The 18,710-nt window shown below is 41.4% G+C and overlaps 2 protein-coding genes across 20 annotated transcripts in view; one reads left to right on the top strand and one right to left on the bottom strand.

The window, feature by feature from the left end:
- ECT2L (epithelial cell transforming 2 like) overlaps positions 1–7,402 on the top strand; it is a 135,867-nt gene extending 128,465 nt beyond the window's left edge. For 4 of the 9 annotated variants that reach the window (XM_070073504.1, XM_070073503.1, XM_070073500.1 and 1 more), the window contains one exon: positions 3,142–3,584. In XM_070073504.1, the coding sequence (XP_069929605.1) occupies positions 3,142–3,457 (316 nt within the window). In that variant the 3' untranslated portion in view covers positions 3,458–3,584. Of the gene's footprint in view, positions 1–3,141; positions 3,585–4,881; positions 6,316–7,144 lie in introns of those variants that run through there. The other 5 variants (XM_070073507.1, XM_070073502.1, XM_070073505.1 and 2 more) reach the window with 4 other exon arrangements.
- Positions 7,403–7,634: 232 nt separating this feature from the next.
- REPS1 (RALBP1 associated Eps domain containing 1) overlaps positions 7,635–18,710 on the bottom strand; it is a 97,261-nt gene continuing 86,185 nt past the window's right edge. For all 11 annotated transcript variants that reach the window (XM_051854284.2, XM_051854278.2, XM_051854283.2 and 8 more), the window contains 6 exons: positions 18,210–18,274; positions 16,244–16,429; positions 15,020–15,115; positions 13,127–13,275; positions 9,884–9,989; positions 7,635–7,900 (listed from right to left, as the gene is read on the bottom strand). In XM_051854284.2, coding sequence (XP_051710244.1) covers positions 7,832–7,900; positions 9,884–9,989; positions 13,127–13,275; positions 15,020–15,115; positions 16,244–16,429; positions 18,210–18,274 — 671 coding nt within the window. In that variant the 3' untranslated portion in view covers positions 7,635–7,831. The remainder of the gene's footprint in view (positions 7,901–9,883; positions 9,990–13,126; positions 13,276–15,019; positions 15,116–16,243; positions 16,430–18,209; positions 18,275–18,710) is intronic.

The following is an 18,710-nucleotide window of genomic DNA, read 5'->3' as shown; positions in this document are numbered from 1 at the left end:
GTTCTATTTTGGTGACTCATTGAACCTATTTGTAAACAAACAGAAATCCTACTCAAGTTCAGGGGAAAAAAAAACAAAACAAAACTAAGCAACCCCTCTTGGAGTGGGTTCTGAGTGTGAGCAGAGCCGCCTTTCTGAAGCACCCCCAGGGCCATGGTTTCCATTTCAGCTGCTCCAGCATGTCAGTGTTTTCACTTTTGCATAAGAATTATTTTTTAAAGCTTCCGGTTTTGGAGAGATTGGAGGGCTTAGTTTAGTAAATGGCTTCTGAAAAGCTTTTTCTAGATAAAAATTTATGGCTTGTGTACATACTTTAAATAACATTCTCATAGTCAGATTGGAATAAGAATCCATTTGTGTGCTTACCTTGCCCTCACTATGCCCGCAGCTTCAACCTTGAGTTACTGTGCCTGTCCCTTCCTTCCAGCCCTCAAACCAATGGGTCACAAACCAGAATTCTCTTTCACTTACTTCTGCTCTCAATGTTGTCTTTTCTAAAGGCAAAAACTGAACATCCATGTTCCAAAGCCACGCACCCTTTAGACATATTTCCTGGTAATTGAGTGTGTTATTACAGCTTTAAACATTTTTCTATACTTGCACGATTGGAAAAATAACCATTCTTACCACTGATCTGGCTAGAATATTGTCTCCTCCCTCCCCAGCCAAAATAACCAGCATGGTGGAATTCCCCTGCCTAAGTGGCCGCTCGTCACCTGTTGCCATCACATTCATATTCAGAGTATACTCCTTGTTTCCGCTCTCTCCCTTGTCCGTTCTATTTGCTCCATTTTTCTCAGAACAACCTATCAGCTTGATCTACGTTATTTTTTTCAAGGTATCGGTAAATGTGAAGGACCCTACTCCTTCCAGCCTAAATCATACCCAAAGGCAGGAAGGAAATGTTAGAAAGGAATAGCTGGCTCTAGTGGTTGGGTAACCTCTGCGTTTCCATTTATCCACACTTAAGGTAATTCATACTTTTGAACACTCTTCAAATACCTGAACTTGAAGCATAGCACTCCTTGAAGCTTTTCAACTGTGTGATCTAGTCCTGCCCAGCTCTTACACATGGTTGTAACCAATAATGACTTAAGCATGTACATCTCAAACTGTGGCCTATGGATCAGTAGAGTCAGCATCACTAGTGATCTTTCTAGAAACCTTGCAGAATTTCAGGCCACCCTAGCTCTACTGCATCGGAATTTGCTGGTAATTTAGATGCCCATTAAATTAGGTGCAGGTAATAGTCGTCATCATTTAAGATGTGTTATAAAAGTCAATGATAGGCCAGCGCCGCGGCTCAATAGGCTAATCCTCCACCTGCGGCACCGGCACCCCAGGTTCTAGTCCTGGTTGGGGCGCCGAATTCTGTCCCGGTTGCTCCTCTTCCAGGCCAGCTCTCTGCTGTGGCCCGGGAGTGCAGTGGAGGATGGCCCAAGTCCTTGGGCCCTGCACCTGCATGGAAGACCAGGAGAAGCACCTGGCTCCTGACTTTGGATCAGCACAGTGCGCCGGCCGCAGCGCACCAGCAGCAGCAGCCATGGGGGGGGGGGGGGGACCAACGGAAAAGGAAGACCTTTCTGTCTACGCTGCCTGTCAAAAAAAAAAAAAAAAGTCAATGATAGTTTTTGCTAAAGACATATCTCCTTTGACTGGTTATTCCTGCTCTTGGGATGCCTATCTGAGAGAAGTAATAGTATAGATAAGGGATTTATATGTAAGGAATCAGTTTATTACAATATCATTCATAGTGATAATAAAAAGAGAGGGAGAGAAGAGAGAATGACTCCAGCCTCTCAACATAGCAGATGCTCATGGAAAAGTTGCAAAGTGAATAAATGACATTCCCTCCACACAGGAAGGGCTATTTCACCATTAAAAAGAATGAACTGAAGCCATACCAACTAGCTTGAAGCGATTCCCACTGCTGAGAAAAGCAAGAAAAATGTGGAGATCATCTGAGCATTTTGTCAAGAATGGCAACTTTCTTGTAAACAGATGTGTGTACAGCTGTGTGAGTCCCTGAGCAAGTACAGAAAAGGGAGGCGATGTGTTAGGTTGTAATTTAGGTGACCTGAGCAGAGGGGTGGTGAGCCAAGCACAATGCAGAAATGGAAAGAAATAGTTCCATACAATGATTAAATGCCAACGGTATACACTAATGTCATACATGCATTTCTTCAAAACTGTTTCTACGCTGACAATTTAAAGATGGTGAAGATAGACACCCCTGAACTCTGTTCTCTTCATTAGAGTCACTTCCTGAGGGTTGTTTGATTGCCTTCTAAGAGGAAAGAAATTATCCTCCCTAAAAACGTTCAGCTTCCTTCACTTGGCCACTCCTAGGGAGGAGGGGACAGAGGGAATGGGAGTGGGTTGGGGCTCCCCTGCTCATCTCTGAGGCATCCCTTGATGCTCTCTAGTCACTCACACAGGGTAAACACTACAGTGCAGTGCAACCTAGCAACCAGTGGCTTGGTGCAACCAAACAGATGGGAGGCTGAGGACATCCCCTTCAGCCCCTGGATAAATAATGTCTACCACAGCTGACCCTGAGAGCTTCGGCAGTGAAAATGAACTGTTTTATTTTGCAAACTGTTGAAATATATTAGACCACTTAGCAATTACTCTCCAGTGAAAACTGGGAATTTACTTCCCTCTAGCAACTGATTGCTTTTCTTTGTCCTGCTTTCTACTTGAGATACCTAGTACCGTATCAGTTCTTGTTTTTCTCTACCTCAACCTGTTACCCTTAAAGAGAAAACAAACAAGAAACCCTTACTTTCCTTGGATCACCCAAATACATGAAACATGAGGAATACCAAATTTGCTAATGTTTGAGAGACAGGTATAAAGTGACTCATTTCATAGAGAAGAAGGTTCACATTCCCCACACTGATGACGTACGTAAGACTTGTTCAAGGAGCAAGCTCAAACCATGCCACCGGGAACTTGATGGCCCACTGAATCAGACTGAGCAAGGAGGAAAATTACAGAGAACCCCAATGGACGAGTCCAAAGGCCAGCTGTGGGGTAAACACCAGGGCAGCTTGCTTATCAACTCAGAGATGGTTAATTGTGTATGAAAGGACCGATTTATGATGTATTAAAACTACCCCTTTCTCCGCCCGCACACAGCCTCTACCAACACGTCCGTGACCTCAGCCTCTTCCTCTTCAATGACGTCCTGCTCGTGTCTGGCCGGGCCGAGGCGTACACGCCATTCCAAAGGACTTCAAAGACAACCTACCAATTCATTGCATCAGTGACGCTTCACAGCTTACTCGTGGAAGACATCCCAGATTCCAAGTGTACGTGTGCTTTTCCTCCCACGGAACGACTCTCCACACAGCTGTGTCACACAGAGCCCCGACAGGACCACATTAGGGAAGTAGGAGTAGGACTGCGGTTCGCCAGTTCGCAAATAATTCCTAGTGTGTTAGGCCTGCATTAAAGAATGTCAACCGTTCTCTCTGAAATAAGCGAAAAGATGGGCTAGCTGGTATCCTCAGACATGAACTCCTGGCGTTAGGAAAACAGCTTTCAAGACACACAAAGGAGCCAGGGCCACAGCATTGTGAGGGGTTTTGAAGCAGTGCAACTTGAGAGCTGGGGCCTTCCCCGTTCCCTGAGGGCGTTGCCGGTGCCAGTGACGCGTACATTTCGGTTGGTTTTCACCTCATTTCCATTCCACTAGGACTAAGATTTGATTATACCCTTTAAATTTACATTTCAGGTGGGAATTTGTCCATAAAACAGTCAACAGATTTGCCAAGGCGAACTGATAACTTGAATATTTCACTCATTTCTGAAAGAAACTCCTTGTCACAAAAAGTTATTTGTGGTTATCCTACATTTGACTGCCAAGCTTAAAAGGATCCCGCTCCTCTGTTAGGCAGATAATCTGAGTGTACCTCTGATTACAGCGTTTCTCACTGCCATGTATAGACGGTGCCTGAAATTAAGGCTGGAACCAAGATTTTAGAGAAGGATCTGCTCTAAGAGCTGTTTCCCAATAGGCTTCAGCCCTATTCCCAATCTGAGCCTGAGAAACTCCCAGTGTGGGAGCAAGTATTTTCACCTTACAAGACAAATTCATCTAAAAAAAGTTGGTTAAATATAAACTGTGGGTCTGGTTAAATACTGTAAAACATGTCTCCTTTCAGTTCTTCTCCCCAAATCAGCAGCATGCCCTACATAAAAACACTGCTACAAAACCAAGAGTCTAAGTGCAGTGGTTGCCTCACTTCTATCTATGGGCCTCCTGTCAGGGTTGTCTAGGTCTAGCTGTGTGTGTGTATGACAATCCTTAGTAAAGACCTTTGAGTCCAGTTCCTTCTGGAGTGACGGAGACGAGGAATCAAAAATATCAGGTCACCTATCATTTAGTCATTGAAGTTTTTAAAGAATTTATTTACTTGAGAGGTAGAATTAGATAGGCATAGAAAGGTCTCCCATCCACTGGTTCATTCCTCAAATGGCCACAGCAAACGGAGCTGGGCCGATCTGAAGCTAGAAGCTTTATCTGGGTCTCCCATGTGGGTACAGGGGCTCAAGGACTTGGACCATCTTCTACTGCTTTCCCAGGCCTTGACAGGGAGCTGGATGGGAAGAGTAGCTGGGACACGAACCAGCACCCATGTGGGATGATAGTGCTGCAGGCCGAGGCTTAGCCAATTATGCCACAGCACCAGCCCTATCATTTGGTCTTCAAAATAGTTAATTAAATAATTATGAGGTTAAGCATATTTTAGAATTACTCAAGAATTTTAGGAAATTCTATTCTGAACTGAATTTGTACTCATTTTGAATATTTTTAGGCAATTCTTGAAACTATTTTCTCCATTAATTAGCATACCCTTTTGAATGCTTTTACAGATGTCAGGAATGCATTTATTCTTCAAGGTCCAAAACGTGAATGGATTTGTGCTACAGAGCTGGAGGATGACAAATTCCTGTGGCTGTCAGTACTCCAAAATGCAATCAGAAGTAGTATGGACAGGTGAGACTGAGCTTACAGAAAACATCAGCGGTGCCAGTTCTCCCTGGCGAAGACAGATGTGCATTTGTCATTCCAGAATATCCAGGAACCAGCAGAATGACTGTCATGGATGATGACAGGATGAACTATGAGGACCCGGGAGGTGGCTTCCAGCTTTTAAACTATTTCATTTACAGTCAGTTATGTGGAAAGCACAGTGAGAACAATCTTGAGTTCAAAATTTCAAACTCCTCTTTTTGGTAGTCATTTTTTACAGAAAATATTTAGAACTTATGTGAAGAAACCAAAGACAAAGTGAGATACTGTGTACATATTTGATATAATGAGATAAAATCAGAACTGTAATTTTTTTTAAAGATTTGAGAGGGAAAGGTCTTCCATCCACTGGTTCATCACTCCCCAAATGGTCACAACAGAGAGAGCTGGGCCAATCCAAAGCCAGTAGCGAGGAGCTTCCTCTTGGTAACCCACGCAGGTGCAGGGGCCCAAGCACTTAGGCCATCTTCTACTGCCTTCCCTGGCCATAGCACAGAGGTGGATGGGAAGAGCAGCTGGGACACAAACTGGACCTATATGGGATGCCAGCACTGCAGGCAGAGGTCTAGTCTATTATGCAACAGCATTGGCTCCCAGAATTATTTCTTAAATGATCAGTCTAGAAAAATATTTTAATTTGTTGGTGATGTACCAATCACCTTTGATATCTCCCTGAAAGAATTACTGACTTGAAAATATAAAAAATGGCAATTTACTAAAAAATGTGTCATGCATGCCCTTAAATATGAATGGACTCCTTTAGGGTAGTAAAGATATACCACTAAGGGCTGCCATTGTGACATGGCAGGTAAAGCTGACACCTGCAATGCTGGCATCCCTGTGGGCACCAGTTTGAGTCCTGGCTGTTCACTTACAATCCGTCTCCCTGCTAATGCACCTAGGAAAGCAGTGGAGGATGGCCCAAATGCTTGGGCCCCTGTACCCAGATGCGAGACCCGGAAGCAGCTCCTGGTTTTGGCGTGGCCTAGCCCTAGTCATTGCAGGCATTGCCTAGCAGTGAAGATGCCCACAACCCACAGTGAAGTACCCGGCTTCGATACTTAGCTCTGGCCCCTGAATCCAGCTTCCTGCTAATGCAGACCATGGGAGGCAGCAATAATGACTCAAATAATTTGATTCCTGTCACTCATATGGGAGTGCCTGATTGAATTCCCAGTTCCTGGCGCCGGCCTGGCCCAGCCTCAGCTGTTAGATGAACCTGAGCAAACCAGTGGCTAGAAGTGCTCTGTTGTGTAAAGAAATACTTCAAAAAATGAAATTAAAACAATCTTGTTTAAAACAAACTACAAAATAGCTGCTGAGTAATTTCCTGGGCCTTTACAGCCTTTGGCTAATTACTGAACAAAGTGAAACTACAACCTGTTGGTCACATGAAAACTTCAGCTGATGTAGGTGGCAGTAGTAGCAGTTTTACATAGTTAATATTAGATGAAAGCTATATTAATCTTGGAAACTACAGGCTGTCAGTTTTCTTTTTGCTTCCTATTAAAGTAATAAAACTAATAGTAAAGTCTAGGATTGTGAACCTAGGCTATTTAGATTTTTTTTTTTGTCTTTCCACAATGCAAGTGAATTCTAATTTCTAAAAGTATAAATTCTTGTTAAAAATATACAAAAGTTTAAATGTATGGTTTTATTAGTATAAAGCATATTTCTCGTTCTGTGAAAGTACTGTACAGTCCATGATCCCACAGATAGAATAAATTTTAAAGTTGAACATATCTGCTTTAGCACTGAATGTAAATTTACAAATGTCATCAAAATGAATATATCATAGAAAGTAAATCATATCCCCAAGACACTATATTGTCCTGAATAGGGGACATTCTAGAAACTTTGTTAGCAGGTAAAACTGGTCCTGTCCAGAAGAATCCATGAGAAGGCAGCGGATAGTAAAACTAGAAACCTTAAGGAGCGTCCGTTAATTCTGTGAATAACTGATATATTCAGAAGTTTTAAAGCATGTTGAAAATCACCTGTGGAAACTGACAGCTAACTGGGTGACTGGGTGGTCTATCGTGTGAAAAGCAGCAGCGTCTAAGTGGACAGTACTTAGGCTTCACACTTCTGCTTCTCCCCCAGGGACAATCAAGAATGACTTGATCTCACAACTGCTTCATGAGTTTACATGATTACTGAAATCTCTCGCAAAAAAATTCCAGGTTTGGCAAGGAAAATATCTAACCCCAAAGGTGATAGGCAAGAGATGTCTGAAGCCTAATGAACTCCTGCAGAATGCTGATTACTGCAAGGAAGAAGCCTTTGTTAGTGAATTGGTGAAAAATTGGTGAAAACTGCCTACAATCAATCTAGTGCTTTAAAATAAACATGAAACTTACTTTAAAGCTTTTTACAGAATAAGTAGGTGTTTTATAAGCTGCAGAGGGCAAATTGACAATTTTGCCTTCCGTTTTCAAAAATTTGTCTCTACTTGAGATGTAAATGAGAATTCCATTTTGTAAATCAAATCAGGGTGCAGCTTTGGCCACATAAATGTAAGGGACCCATCTTACAGTATTCCTGAGGCTAAGGAGTAGCAAGGGTTGGGGAGTGCAACAAACACAACGTACCCTCCAGAAAAAGTCATCCTGACCCTTTTATTGTTGAAATTAAAAAATAAAAGATACTTAAATACAATGGTGAACATGTAGGACAAAACAATCATAAAATTTAACGTTGAATTAAGCAGTACACTGACTGGGTCTCCAAATTGGCTTTGATCCCAAAACTGCTTAAAAATGGGTATGTTCACAGTTAATGGCAATTGGCTTAGAGGTGAGAGAATGGTCGAAGCTGTTCCAGTTGAACTTCCAGGGAAATTCTCTCCTCAAGCACATCCTGCAAAAGATGCGAAGGTCAGCTATGTTTCAAAGCATATGAAAATGAAGACACATCTAACAGTTCTGCTTCAAGAAATCAATTTAAATTTTAAGGCTATTCACATACTTACAAACTGCCTTTTTAAAAGTATGCTTCTATGTTCATTACATTAAAGTACAATGCTAGTAATCTACACTTCATTATATAAATCAGGATAATAAAATTATTGGCTAACTGCTAGAAAAACCAATAAAACCAATATTTGCAATGAATGGGTAGTGTTTAATGCATGGTTTTGCATAAAGCCTGCTCCCTGAACTAACTGTAGACTAATTAACAGTGATGGAATCTGATTACAGCAACTCCTAGATCTCATTTTTTTTAACTTTTATTTAACAAATATAAATTTCCAAAGTACAGCTTATGGATTACAGTGGCTTTTCCCTCCCATAACTTCCCTCCCACCCTCGACCTCTCCTCTCCCTCTCCCCTTCCATTCACATCAAGATTCATTTTCAATTCTCTTTATATACAGAAGATCGATTTAGTATATATTAAGTAAAGATTTCATCAGTTTGCACCCACACAGAAACACAGAGTGAAAAATACTGTTTGAGTACTAGTTATAGCATTAATTCACATTGGACAACACATTAAGGACAGAGATCCTACATAAGGAGTAAGTGCACAGTGTCTCCTGTTGTTGACTTAACAAATTGACACTCTTGTTTATGCCATCAGTAATCACCCGAGGCTCTTGTCATGAGTTGCTAAGGCCATGGAAGCCTTTTGAGTTCGCCAACTTTGATCTTATTTAGACAAGGTTATAGTCAAAGTGGAAGTTCTCTCCTTCCTTCAGAGAAAGGTACCTCCTTCTTTGATGGCCCATTCTTTCTGCTGGGATCTCAGATCTTTCATGTAGGTTTTTTTTTTTTTTTTTTTTTTTTTTTTGCCAGAGTGTCTTGGCTTTCCATGCCTAAAATACTCTCATGGGCTCTTCAGCCAGAGTGCTGTTTAGGACATCTGCCATTCTATGAGTCTGCTGTGTATCCCACTTCCCATGTTGGACTAGATCTCATTTTTAATTTTGGTTTCACAAAGGATAAATCCATTTTGCATTCAGAATTTTTATCACTGTGGATTTTGGGTCATCTTTTCAGAGAACCACCAAATTCTTATTTTTTTCCTTTCTCTCAGGAAGTGATAGTTCTAGTTAAGACATGATACTGTTTGTGAGGCCAACAATCTAGCTGCATCTCCATCACTGGAACATTATTAGAAATCTCAGGGCCCACCCCAGACCTACTACATCAGAATCTGTACTTTAATATGACCCCAGATCATGTGTATATACATAAGGTTTCAGAAACACTGGTTCATAAGAATTTAAGTGCTTAATAATGTGGGTGAGCCCTAACTGCTGCTGGGTGTAATTTGTTGATAGGGATTCAAATAAACCATGGTTAACAGCGAGAAAAGCTATTCCCCTCGAGTATTAGATGACAGCAGAACACTACGCACACACACCATTTCAATTTTTAGGCTTAAGCTTGTCTTTCTTCCACAGGAATGATGATATAAATTCTCCTTTAGACCCATTTAGGTCTCTTTAATAGACTTTGAGGTGTCTTTGATAAAACAAAAAACTAATAACATTCAATTCAGCTAAGAATTAAACACAGTGTAGACTCGTGTATGTGATCCTGGAGATACCTGAGATCCCAACATTTCTCATTAGGTTTCTTCATGAAAGTTAACATTATAGGAATAGTAAAACCATATATATGTGTGTGTGTGTATGTCTATATAAATATATAAGGCAATTAACTGAGTATAAACTTTTAGGAAAAAAATTCCATAAAACATTTTAGATACACATTTCTATTGCTTCATGGAACATTTCATACAAGCTTAAGAAATTATTGGATCACCTCTACCTTCAAGTCTAAGATGCTTTGAGTTCTTAAAAGTCCTGAAATATAAATTTGGAAACTACAGTACCTTTAATTGTTGCTGCAACTCACTATTCAATCTGGCCAAGACTGTGTTGGTCTCCTTATTGCGTCTAATTGATGCCTGAATAGCTTTCTTATCTTTCCCAACAGATCTGAGAAGATAAAGGAGAGAAAAACCATATAACCCTCATTATTTATCTTTAAATTCTGTCCATTCTTGCCTTATCTATTTCTAAACATGAAAGGCAGAGAAAGCATATTTTTCCTTACCAGCATATCTCAACCTCACTTGCTCAATTTCAATGGTCAAAAACGTGAGCTTCAGCAAGTTTATTGTTATTAATTGCAGGTATACCTTATTTTACTGTGTTTTGCACTACCATGCTTCAGATACTGTGCTTCATGTTTTTAAAAGCAGCAACCCTGCATCAAACGTGTACTATCAGGGTGGGAGCTGTGGCACAGTGGGTTAAGTCACCGCTTGGGACATCCACATCTCGTATCATAGTGTCTGCGAGGGAGTCCTGCCTATGCTTCTGCTCCAGTTTTCTACTAACGTGTTAGGAGGCAGTAGATGACGGCTCAAGTAACTGGATTCCTACCACCCACGTGAGACTCAAATGGAATTCCTGGCTCCTGGCTTCCACAAGGCCCAGCCAGCCCTGGCTATGAAGGGAATCTGGACAGAGAATCAGTGCATGGAAGATCTCTTTTTTGGGGCTAGCACTTGTGGCACAGTAGCCTAAGCCTTTGCCTTATCCTATGAGGGTACCAGTTCATGTCCCAGATGCTCTTCTTCCCATCCAGCTGTCTGTTAACGGCCTGGGAAAGCAGTGGAAGATGGCCCAAGTGCTTGAGCCCCAATACTTATGTGGAAGACCCAGAAGAACTTCCTCTAGCCATTGTGGCCATTTGGGGAGTGAATCAGCAGATGGAATTCCTCTCTTTCTCCCTCTGTCACCAGTCTGTAACTCTGCCTCTCCAATAAATAAATCTTTTTTTAATTGTGTGTATTTTCATTTCTTCAAATTATTTATCAGGAGTGACTGAAATAAAAAAATGTAATTGAGTCCCATCATCATCATCATCATGGAAATGGCTTTAAGAGAAAACTGGTCAGAAGAATATTATTGCTTCCCATTTTCAACCAGCACATAGTTGCTTTTGATAAGACAGACAAAAGCCTGTCAAGAATGCTCAAGATTATAATACAACATGCCTGCTTACAGGGGAACAAACCTATTATTATTTATTAATTCAAATAAATAAATCTTTAAAAAAATTTCCTCCCTGTCACTGTGCCTTTCAAATACATAATCTACAAAAAAGTTATCAGTACCATTTTTTCCCAATAGTATGTGCTTACTTGGTATCTGTCACATTTTGGAAATTCTAATATTTCAAACTTTTTTCATTATTACATCTGCTGTAGTGATCTGTGATCAGCAATCTTTGATGTTAACTACTACAGTTGTTTCTGAAGAGTCATGAACCACAGCTACGTAAGAAAGTAAACTTAGGCCACAAATGCTGTGTTTATCTGACTGCTCCACTGACCTCCCATTCCCTGCATCTCTTTCTCCGTGGGCCTCCAGATTCCCGAGACATGATGGCTACTGTTAAAGCCCTAAGGCAGGGTGGGCATTTGCCACTTGGGATTCCTGCAGAAAGCCTGGGCTGGAGTCCCAGATTCACTCTTGATTCCAGCTTCCTGCAAATGCACACTCTTGGAGGTACTAGATGGTGGTTCAATTAAGTACTTGGGTCCTGTCACCCATGTCCGAGACCTGAACTGAGTTCCACGTTCCTGGTTTTGGCCCAGCCCTGGCTATTGTGGACATTTGAGGAGTGAACCAGCAGTTGTAAGGGCTCTCTTAGTATCTCTCTCTGCCTTTCAAATAAAAGTAAAAATAAGTAAGTTTTTCAGAAATCCCTATAATGGCCTCTACGTGTTCAAGTGAAAGGAAGAGTTCCATATCTCACTTTAAATCAAAAGCTAGAAATGATTAAGCTTAGTGGGAAAGGTATTTGGAAAACTGAGCTGGGCTGAAAGCTATCTCTTTTGCATCAAGCTGTGGAGGCAAAGGAAAAATTCCTGAAGGAAATCAGCAGTCCTCCTACAGTGAACGCATGAATGAGAAGAACATGAAACAGCCTTACTGCTGATGGGAAGAAACACTTAGTGATCTGGACAGAACATCAAACCAGACAAAGCCAGATCCAGGACAAGGCCCTAACTCTCTTCAATTCCGTGAATGCTAAGAGAGGTGAGGAAACTGCACAAAAAAGTTTCAAGCTAGTAGAGGTGGGTTCATGAGGTTTAAGGAAAGAAGCCACATCCATGATGAAAGTGCAAGATCAGCCCCAAGTGCTGGTATAGCAGCGGCAGCAGGTCATCCAGAAGATCTGGCTTTGACCACTGGTGAAGGCGGCCACCTAACAGATCCAGACAGACTATCGCACAATATAACTTTTGTATATACTAGGAAATCAACAAAATTCATGGTGGTCTGAAACTGAACCCACAAAATACCTGTGAGGCATGCCTGTATGATTCTTTTGTAGACCCATCTGAGTTTAAACGAAACGGTCTAGGGCTGGCATTGGCAAACTTTTTATAAATGGCCAGATAATAAATTGTCAGCTTTGTGGGCCATTCAGTTTATGTTACATATTCCAGTTTTTAAATGTTTTTTCTTTCCCCTTTTATCCTTTTCTTTCTTCTCTTTAACAAAAATGTAAAAGCCATTCTTAACTTACAGGCCATATAAAAACAGGCCATGATTCAGATTCAGTCCATGAATATTAGTTTGCAACTCCTGGTCCAGAATAACCATAGTAGAAATATCAGTTTTAGCCTATCAACTTTATTAATTTATCTTTTCATTTTATTTGAAGCAGAGAGGAAGAGAGAGAGAGAGAGAGAATGAATGAATGAATGAGAATGAATGAGAATGAATGAGAATGAATATCAATCATCCATCCACTGGTCTACTCTTCAAGTGCCAACAACAGCCAGAGCTGGGTAAAGCAAAAGCCAGGAGCTTAGAACTCAGTTAGGGCCTCCCACACAGATGGCAGGGACCCAATTATCAGAGCAATCATCTGCTACCTCCCAAGTATACATTAGCAGGAAGCTGGATTGGAAGAAGAGGAGCCGGAACTCAAACCAGGCACTGTGATATGGGATGCCAGTGCTCCAATCATACGATCTCACTACTGTGCCTGCCCCTACACTAGCCACTTTCAAAATGGGAAAACAACAGGGTGTTGCAACAGGTCTGATTACCTAGGAATAGAGGGTTGTGATGCAAGAACAGCAGCTAAGACACCTGTCTTTTGTGAATGTTCATCAGCTTCTGGCCTTAATTCATCTTCTGATTTTAATCTTCTTCGAACAGGTTTAGGTGGTGGAGCAAGAGGTGTTGTGCCTTTGCTCTAGAAGACAAGGATTCCATCAGTTATGAGCATTTCTTGAAGACATTTATGGTCAGCTAGCACTCTGGCAACGAAGTGGCTTTCTAAGCCAGCTGTTTTCAGAAAATTAAAAGTTGCTCATTCCACTTTTAAAAAATATGTATTTGTGGCAACAGTGAAAAATTCTGATAAAAAAGGATGCTTCCAGTTGACACCACAATCATAAATTCTTCAATACAATTTTTTTTAAAAGACTAGCATAAGCTTCTTTGGGATCTAATTCTAATATGGTAGTCAGTTTTTTTTTTTTTTTTTTTTTTTTGTTTTTTTTTTTTTTTTTGACAGGCAGAGTGGACAGTGAGAGAGAGACAGAGAGAGAAAGGTCTTCCTTTGCCGCTGGTTCACCCTCCAATGGCCGCCGCTGCAGCCGGCGCACCGCGCTGATCCTGGCAGGAGCCAGGAGCCAGGTGCTTTTCCTGGTCTCCCATGGGGTGCAGGGCCCAAGCACCTGGGCCATCCTCCACTGCACTCCCTGGCCATAGCAGAGGGCTGGCCTGGAAGAGGGGCAACCGGGACAGAATCCGGCGCCCCAACCGGGACTAGAACCCGGTGTGCCGGCGCCGCAAGGTGGAGGATTAGCCTATTGAGCCACGGCGCCGGCTTGGTAGTCAGTTTTAATACCAGTACGATACAGGCTTAATACACATCTATTCAATAAATAAAGTAAGTCTATGTGTAATACACATCCATTGTCACCACAGTAATTCCTACTTAAAAATATGAGAATATATCTTAATGAATAAAATTTACTATAAAAAAGGGCAGAAAGCTAGGCAATTTCTAAATCCCACCCAAATGCACAGTAATTTTAACTCTTGAAAATGAGTAGACATTTGTTGGAGATTGTGAATCTGCCTCCAACAGAATCAAATATAGTATAGTATTTCAGTATTTTCCATGATCTGACCTGTAAATAAATAAGAACAAGTGTCAACCGCCATCTCTTCAGTTAAGTACTGTTTTCAATTTGTTGCCATAAATTGACAAAAATAAAATTTATTATTTAAAAAAATCACAGAGTACTCGCTTCGGCAGCACATATACTAAAAAAATCACAGAACTGCTAATGTAGTGAAAAATAGTGTTCAGAAAGCAGAATTCAGGTATTTTCAGAAATACCTGCTGTGTTAGTAATTACTGGGAATGTCTGGATAATGCAAAAAAAAGTTACCAAAATTGTTTCTCAAAGGGAAAGTATACTGACATATGCAATTTGAAATGCAACAAACAGATAAGGATTGAATTGTGTACAGTAATACATTAGTGTTATAAACCAAGGTTGTGGGTTTAATGATATACAATGGAAAATTCTTTCAACTTTTCTGTACCTTTAAAATTTTTCATAATACAATGGAGAATATATTATCCCTAAAACAGTTAAAGATCAGAGAACAATAGTAACCTTTCAGGATTGACAGTTTTTCTCTATCATCAGGAAAGAAGTAAGGGAAACTGAATTGAACCTGTAAAGGTCTACTTTATATGATTTGAAAATTGTAGTATCACAGAAATTTTGACAGCCTATCGCATTCATTAGTATAGATTAGAGTATCATCTTGATTAATCTGGGAGACCTCATTCTGACAGACACATTACTGCTAAAGGCAATGGAGTAGGTTGGATGACTTCTAGTTGACTTTATTTCTAAAAATTGGTATCACCTTTTGTACGTCTATGATCATCGATATCATAAAAGACCACATACCACGTTGGCAGGAGCACTAGCAGCTGTCTTTTCTTCAATTTTACTATCCGTTTTGGCAACTCGAAGAGAACCTGCAGGATCAGAAGCCTTTTCAACCTAGAGAAGAATATGTATTCACTGTTAATTATATGAGGGTACTTTAGGAACTCTAGAAAATGGAATTAAAAGATAATTTTGGTACAAAAATGTTTCTGAATTCATGCAATTCTATAAAAATATAGAGTGTGTAACAAACTGGGATGAAGTGTTAAGAAAATACTCATTTGGACAATGAAAAAGAACTTGCAGAAACCTTTGCAAATGACCTTTCTCTGGTATTGAAGGGCAGAGAGGTCGGCAGGGAGAGGATGCAGACACTGCACTAAACCTCAAAGTGGTGGGGAGAGGGGACGCTCCGCCCGAGAGCAAAGTCCCAGCAGCTTGTGCACACCTGCACCCACCCTGAGGCCTAATCCTGCCTTAGGTGCAACCCACTCTCCCCAAGAGCCAGCAGAAAATTACTGATTTGAAGTCGCTATTAGGCAAGATTCCTTGGGTCAAACTGTGTGAGATCTTTATTCACATTATGCCAGGTGAATAAACATGGATTTCTTGATCTGTTAAAGACGCCCAACATGGGCTGAAGCAATCAGAGCAGTATTCAAATCCCTCTGGTGCCCCCAACTCCTCATGCATGCCAGGGATTGAGGTAGGTGGGGGATTCCCAGAGGCATTCCTGCTGCTAAATTGTAACAGAGTCTCTTGGAACGCTGTTCGCCCAGATTAAATTTTGGCACCATGTAGTCTGTAAGCGAGCCCAAGTAAGGCAACTCACTCTCACATAAACAGAGTGTAGCCTTGGTAACCACAGCCTCTAACCTCATGGAAATCTTTAGCAAAGCACACAATCAGATGTTCAGCATGATGATGAACCCACCCGTCCAGAGCAGTGTTTTAGCCAGTACCAAGTGGCTGTGTTGGTTTGTGTCTCATCATACCACACCTACCTGCCCATCCCAATTCTGCTTCTGAGTTACCAGGCATCATAGTGCATCCAGTAGGTGCCGGAGGGCAGTCACAGAGCTGGAAAGCACCAACCTAGGGACTGTAAATCCTCCGCCAGAGGCAGCAGCAGGTGTTTTACTCACTGACTGTCCGTCTAATATCTGCTCTTTTAAGGGGTTCTCTGCTTACAGGCAGGCTTACGAGCACGGTGTGGGATTAGCTAAGTCTTGGAACACTGACCGGCAAGACTTCCGGGTGCTTCTCAGATTCACCATCTTGTTCTTCATTTACATTTGATGCGGCAAGTACTTCAAACTGGCTGAAGTCTGCAAAATTGGGTTGTTCTGGTATCTGCTGTGGTGAGGTACTAGTGTGACTTATTAGGCCATCGGCATCTACTGGGCGATGCACAACGGGACCAGGAGCCTGTACACGGAACAAATATTTTATGGGTTCAATCAGTGTAACAGCAGCCTTTTCTCTGAAAATACAAAGAAGCCCTGTTTATTATCTGGAAATTCATGGAGGGGTCTAACATTCAGTTATAAATAAATGTTTAAACCATAAATGAAAAGCTAATATAGAAATTATGATAAATATCCCATAAAAATGTTTTCTAAAAAATTTTACTGATCATATCTTAATTCTCCACTTGCATCTTTTTTTGTTAACTAGGTACAGCATAACAGTTTGTTCCTTGAAAAATTATTTAACATTTTTTCATTTTGTTTCTTTAAAAGGTCATTTTCTTTTTTCTTTTAAAGGTTTATGTTTTAGATATTTGAAAGGCAGAATTAGAGAGAGAGGAGGAGAGACAGAGAGAGAGGAGGAGAGAGAGGGGGAGGGAGGGGAGAGAGAGAGAGAGAGAGAGAGAGAGAGAGAGAGAGAGAGAGAGAGAGTCTTCCATTTGTTGGTTCACTCCCCAAATGCTGCAATGGCTGGGGCTGGGTTAGCTGAAGAAGCCAGGAGCCTGGAGCCTCTTCAGGGTCTCCTACACAGGTGGCAGGAGCCCAAGGACTTAGGCCATCCTCTGATTCTTTTCCAGGTGCTTTATTAGGGAGCTGGATCAGAAGTGGAACAGCCAGGTCTCGAATTAGCACCCATATGGGATGCTGGCACTGCAGGCAGAGGCTTAACCTGTTACGCCACAATGCCAGCCCCACAAAGGTTATTTTCAAAGTGTGAAAACTACTGATCTCACTCCTCCCAGCATGCCAGGGGAATTTCACTTCCATTCATCCTCCAGTCCTTTGCCAAATGATGCTAAAATCTTCAGTTTCAGAATACATTGAGTACCTAACTTTGTACCCGGCACTATGGATTCAATAGCAAACAAAACAAAGGTCAAGCCCTAATGAAGCTGACAGTTTAGTGCGGAGAAAAGTAAACAAGGAACTAAAACAGAGGGTGAGAAGTTTATGACAAAAGAGGTAAAGGATGCTACAGGAGCAAGTGAGAAGTCTCTTCCTGGTTCTCCCTCTAACCAGTCTCCACCTCCTCCAAGATGAGCCCTGTCCTTGTCTATGTGACAGGGGAGATGCTGTGCTTCTGCCCCACCTCTCCAGCTTCTCTACTTGTCACCCTGCATGTCCACTTCAGGTGTGGTAAGTTCCCTTTTCCCTGAGGAATCAAGTCCGCCAAGCTTATTGCACTTTCAGAGCTGTGTAAATGCCACTCCTGGTTGGAATGCTCTCTCCCCCAGTAAACATCACTTTATCTTTCCAGTCCCTCACGTCCAACTTCCTTCATTTTACTTAGGCCTTCTCAATGTGATCCTTGATTTTATTAGCTACTAAGACTGCCCCAAAGCACACTACAAATACATCAACTGCAGCACTTCAATCCTGACCTGCAAGGGATGCAGTGGGTATATGCCCCTTCCTCAACTAATGCAGTAACTGTCTGGAGAGATGAGTGAGGCCAGGCTGAGTCTCTGCTAGCCACAGGACACAAGGACATCTCTGCTCTCCCAATCCACTGTTCTTTCTAACCTTCCTTTGTCGAGATCCTGTCATTTGTTTCATTCTTAAGGTTCTTTCAATATTCAAATTGCCATCTCCAAAACAAGACTTAACTTCAGTGAATTAAAGCTCATTAAGGATGACCTTTAGGTAATTCCTGTTTTCCCAAATAATTCTAGAATAGAAGTAAATACATCACAGGCAACTTGATCATGGGGGCTGTAATGAAATCCTTGGAGAATTACCTGTGAGGGCTGTGGTCTTGGAGGCACTGCAGGAGGATGGGCAACAACTCCAGCCTGTTGTTGTCCTATGTGAACAGACAAATATTTTTAATAAATATGTAATCACTTTGTTAGTCCAAGAAACAGGCTGATGGATGTGATCACAAGCTAAACATCTCTAAGAACTGGAGGGCAGACACCATCTTGTAACACGGTCTCTCTGGACTTTTCCTGGATGTCATTTCTCATTACTCCTGTTACTTGAGGTCCTCCTGTCATGTTCTTGCCTGTTTCAACGACAGCACACATTCTTGGTTTTCCTCCCATGCTCTGACTACCAAATTTCCCTTTGCCCTTAACACTTTACCATTTTTATGTAAACGGTCTCAAATAACACTCTCAGCTGAAAAGTTTAATGGCTTATTTACCATTTTCCTCACCATTCTAAACTCATAATGACTGAAACTAATATTGCTACCCTTTCCCCTAACTTTCCCCTAACATTCCTAATAACAACACTAC

The sequence above is a fragment of the Oryctolagus cuniculus genome, chromosome 5 (assembly GCF_964237555.1).
Source record: "Oryctolagus cuniculus chromosome 5, mOryCun1.1, whole genome shotgun sequence".
Lineage (NCBI taxonomy): Eukaryota > Metazoa > Chordata > Mammalia > Lagomorpha > Leporidae > Oryctolagus > Oryctolagus cuniculus.
This window is presented reverse-complemented; position numbering and strand designations above follow the sequence as displayed.